Source organism: Daktulosphaira vitifoliae, unplaced genomic scaffold (assembly GCF_025091365.1).
Source record: "Daktulosphaira vitifoliae isolate Bord-2020 unplaced genomic scaffold, ASM2509136v1 Scaffold_4, whole genome shotgun sequence".
Taxonomy (NCBI): domain Eukaryota; kingdom Metazoa; phylum Arthropoda; class Insecta; order Hemiptera; family Phylloxeridae; genus Daktulosphaira; species Daktulosphaira vitifoliae.
In genome coordinates this window covers 41979371-41984132 of record NW_026099575.1, presented here as the reverse complement: position 1 = coordinate 41984132, position 4762 = coordinate 41979371, and the positions used below count along the sequence as shown (strand labels likewise).

At 24.7% G+C, this 4762-nt stretch overlaps 1 protein-coding gene across 2 annotated transcripts; it reads left to right on the top strand.

The window, feature by feature from the left end:
• Nucleotides 1–565: 565 nt before the first annotated feature.
• Nucleotides 566–4431, top strand: LOC126905660 (uncharacterized). Of its 2 annotated transcripts, none has more exons than XM_050685597.1 (5): nt 566–856; nt 933–1026; nt 3562–3579; nt 3695–3865; nt 3938–4431. In XM_050685597.1, the coding sequence occupies exons 1-5, from the start codon at nt 773–775 to the stop codon at nt 4084–4086; spliced, it is 516 nt and encodes a 171-aa protein (XP_050541554.1). In that variant the 5' UTR covers nt 566–772; the 3' UTR covers nt 4087–4431. The 2 variants fall into 2 exon arrangements, with proteins under 2 accessions (XP_050541554.1, XP_050541553.1); XM_050685596.1 differs by having other exon boundaries at nt 3935–4431.
• The last annotated feature ends 331 nt before the right edge of the window (nt 4432–4762 follow it).

Below are 4762 nucleotides of genomic sequence, written 5' to 3'. Positions count from 1 at the left end.
ATAAATAATCACGATTTTGACAATTTTATTTAAAACTTTCTGGTGACATTGTTTGTAATTATCATTACACATCGTACACGAGTTTCTCTTATTCATTTCTAGTTTTTTTCTAGTTCGCGGGATTAAAATTATTTTGTTTATTTTTTTAAACGTATCAAATTTACAGTTATGTCAGACGGAAGTATTTTTGGGCATAAGGAGTTTGATAAGAAAATAAAATTACAACATTAAATTTAAAAAATGTACATTTCAAACGACTTTCCTAATAAATTATAAAAATTGATGTAGAACATATTATGATCTAAATCAAATAGTATTTTTGATTCGTACAGATGTCGTATTTAAATAATAAAATTATCTAACTACTATCATATTCTATCGTGTCGAAATGTTTTATGAAAGTGTTTGAAACACCTTCAGATTTAAGCTCACTTTTGAAAATAAATGAATAAAAGTATACATTTTTTTTAGGTGAACCTTAGATATGCTCATATTATTAAATATAATTATATTTTTTTTTAAATTCTGACCATTCATATGCTTAAATGTACAGTAATTAAAACCACTATTTTTTCCCTTTATTTAGATAGTATATTTAACAAATGTTGAAATAGATAAAAGAGAAAATATAAATGTGAATGGAAAAGCTTTAAATTTTAAATTTAACTTCAATCCAGTTGATGAAGCATGGAAAAGAAAAACATGTGAAAATTTGGGATTTACGTTTAAAGAACATAAAAAGTTTACTTTTGATTTATATACAAAAGACAGTATGTATGATTTATATAAAATATTGTCTGATATTATTTGTGGGGACAGACAATTTAATATAAAATTACAAAAAGAAATTTGTTTGGTAAGTTAATAATAATATCATTTAAAATTTAGTTATTATTAATCTATAAAATTGTTTTGATATATGTTAAAATTAGAGCATAAAATCTAATGATTACATCAAAAAAATTTTTTCTAATGAAGAATCCTTACATAATTATTTAAAATTCTTCGTAAGATTTGAAAATCGAGGTATGTTTGATTGGTATTACAGGGCTATTTCTTTATTATAAACTACTCAATTATTTGCATAATAAGAATAATTTCAAAAATGTTTTGTGATGTTTTTAATTTCACATAATTTTTAATTTAGCTGAGGTAATACTTATGTCCATATATAAATGGGAACATTTAAATTTAACTTATTTATTGAAGAATAACTTAATTATATAAAAGACCNTATGTCCATATATAAATGGGAACATTTAAATTTAACTTATTTATTGAAGAATAACTTAATTATATAAAAGACCGGACAATAAATAATAATAATACCTAAGAAAACCATAATTAATGTTCATTTAATCGTCCAAATAGCATTAATTTAATTTTCGATGCAAAAATATTCATGGATTTAATTAAACACCGTCACTTTAAGCTCGGTGTTACAAAACACGCACCTCGGATTTGTTGTCGCCGTTCTGCTTCGAGCAACTGTGTCAGACAAGCAAGAGCATTGTACGTCAGCCGTAATGACAGAAGAAGTGTCCAAAATTAGTGATAAATTTAAGTAACCACTAGGATCACCAGTGGTCATTAGATTTAAAATTTTAATTCAAAGGTTGTGACAATTAAAAGTAGGATGGGATAATAAAGTACCCGAAAATATAGAGCGAGAGTAGAAAGTCAGCCGTGTAAAACTTTATGGAATAAATACATTAGTAATAAAAATTCTCAGTTCTCACTAGACTAATTTTGATGATCAACACGCCAAACACGATTTTAATTTCGTTAAATTTTTAGTCACCAAATATTGAAAAAAACACTTAATTTCAGAAATGTAGACAAATATTTATTGTAGAATATGACAATTTCAACAGAACAAAAAACATTCAAAATTAAGGTCTCAACAAATAATAGGAGTTTCATTTTTTATTTAATTCATTTTTATCCTGAATTATATAGTAAAATTATATTAATAAAATGAAAACATTAAGTTATTATTTATATTTAATATGTAAAAAATATTTTTTTTGCAAAATTTCAATTTATAATGTTATTTTTAACCAATTTTTTTTGTCCTTTAAAGTTGATATTTAACTAAGTTTATAGTAAAAAAAAGTTTAACTTTTAACAATATTTTAGCTCATTTTATAAGTTGAAAATTAATATCATTGAAAGAAAATTTTATGAGAATTTAAAAAATTAGTTTAGATTGATTTGTGACCAGGATCTTATATAATTAACAACAAGTATTAACACTAAATTTATGAGAGTAGTTCAAAATTTTGTTAAAATCACTATTATTTAGCATTTTTACCGTAATAAATAATTTAAATAGAAGTTTTAGTAATCATTTCTTTGTGAATTTAGTGTTTAAATAGAGGAATAATTTATTAAATATTCCAAAATTATTTATTTTGATGTACTGCACATAATAAATTCTGATGTATAGTTGAATTTCATTTTAAACTAGATATTATTGGTTATATTTAAATAATCGAAAACTTAATTAATTTCTAAATATTTCTTAATTATTGTATTTTTTAAACACCAAGAGGTGGTAGAAATCATGATTGGCCATGATTTAATGAGAACTGTTCTAGTTGCACTTATAGTTTCGTCTGCTGATGCGATGTTGAATTCCATTTTAACTAAGATATTTTGGTTTTTTTGTATGTTAATACTTGTTTGTAACTAATTAAAAATAAAAACGATAGATCAAACTTAAAACTTAATGTGTACTGCAGATGCACATAAAATTTAGTGTTAAAAAGTTTTCATAGCAAGTTTTATGGTTTGTATGATAAATATAGTACATATAAAATGAATTTTAAGTTTCTATCTGTTGCAAATTTATTAAAGTTAGGACGAAAATTTTATTTTGTGATCGGCGAAATATTTATCACAATACCAATCATTGCTCCAATTTCTTGGGTTGTAAATACGCTTATCATTAGAGTAAATCCTAAGGTAGCACTGAACAAATATTCGGTGTACCATACATTGTCTTTTACATGCTGAAGAATGCAATAAATATGACAGATATAATGTCATTAAATGAAAGTATTATAACTATAAGATTTAATATAATTTATTATGGTTCATTAACTGGCATTAAGCACCAAATGTTCAAAAGAACAATGAACAATTTTATTGTATTAACACTCCAACACTATTGAATACTATGGCAAATAACAGTTTGATATTGGTAAATTCGCAACATAGCATATTAACTACTCAACCAGGTGCTTAAGGTATTGACGACATTTGAGGTACTCGCGTATTAGATGCAAAACCTATTTACTCAAGCATATTTTATAAATGTTAAAAACGCCTTTTTTATTTAAAATGATATAGATGTATAAATAAATAAATTCAAGTAATTGAACTATTTTATTTTGAATTAGAAGTAAAGCAGTGGAAAAATTATCCGTGATATAGCTCAAATTGTTGTAGGTTTAGTTTAAAGTGTCTTTTTGTAAATAATAATTAATATTATAAATAATTAAAAAATGAATTATAAGAAAATAACAAATTTGCTGATAAATTTTTATATTATTTTAGTTGATCCCGTGAACGGTAGTAAGTTTTAAAAAATTTCGATAATTATAACTAGTAGCATTTTTTAAAAATAATATTGTCTTTCAAATTTTTTAATTTACTATTGTTATGCGGTATGTCTTATGTGAAATATTAGATGTAGTTGAAGAATGTCCAATTTGCTTTAAAGAATCCTATATCCCTATGGTTTTGAATAATTGTCGCCACTCTTTCTGTTATTACTGTGTTGAAAATCTTTTACTAGATGAAAAAAATATATGTCCACTTTGTAGAGAAACGTTTAATTATTACTTGGATAAGGACAAAGGTAATGTAATAAATGAATTTGAAAATATTTCTTTAATAGCGTATGAATAATAAAAATATTAATAATTAGCAGGACCACATCTAAGGGGTAACAGTGTGCTGATACCCATTATTATTTTTTTTAAAACGATCGGCATTATTGTGGGCCGTCCTAGAACTGCCGTTAAACATTACTTCAGGGCGGTTTACGACGTCTTTACTATTCACATCAACACGTTGTGAATCAGCCCGAAATTTATAAAGAGATGATTCACAACGTGGTATGGCCTCCTCCGTTAAAATTCGAGGGTTGGTAAAAAACTCACAATATACAAAAAACACATAACACAAGGAGTCTGCCTTAGGATCTCGTGCGAACTGCGCGCTCAGCGCAGCCACCGCCTGAATTCAGCAGGAGAGGAGTGGATTTAGCAAAAGCGATTGCATAAATTGCAGTAAGAACGAATAACCTATAGTAAAAAAATAACCTGAATTGTAAAAAATGTTTAATGTGCATCACTTGTTTAAAAATTTAATTTAAATTTACATTTTTTCAATTACGACCCACTGTTAAAGCATTTATTTTAAGTTTTTTGTTATAAAAATTTAATTAAACTAATTTTATAAATTTAATTTCTTTTTTTCATTTATTTAATATTATTATGAAATAAATTTACTTATATTTTAAATACTATCACATTTTAAAAGACAGTTCATCGAGAAAAATAATACCACAAGTTTATCGACTAGCTATTAAAATACTAAACATACAATACGACTATATTTGCATTATCGGTGTAACTTTGGACGAAACTCATGAAATTAAAAATAAATATAATTTAAAAAAACTAAAAAACACGCTTTTAAAGCACATCGAACTAAAAAGTTAAAAATAATTTTTAAAATTAACTTAAAACAA

Coding starts and splice junctions, on each gene's coding strand:
- LOC126905660 (XM_050685596.1), top strand. CDS start 773: ATGTATGATTTATATAAAATATTGTCTGATATTATTTGTGGGGACAGA. Junction 857..932: donor TACAAAAAGAAATTTGTTTG/GTAAGTTAATAA, acceptor TGTTAAAATTAG/AGCATAAAATCTAATGATTA. Junction 3,866..3,934: donor TTACTTGGATAAGGACAAAG/GTAATGTAATAA, acceptor ATTAATAATTAG/CAGGACCACATCTAAGGGGT.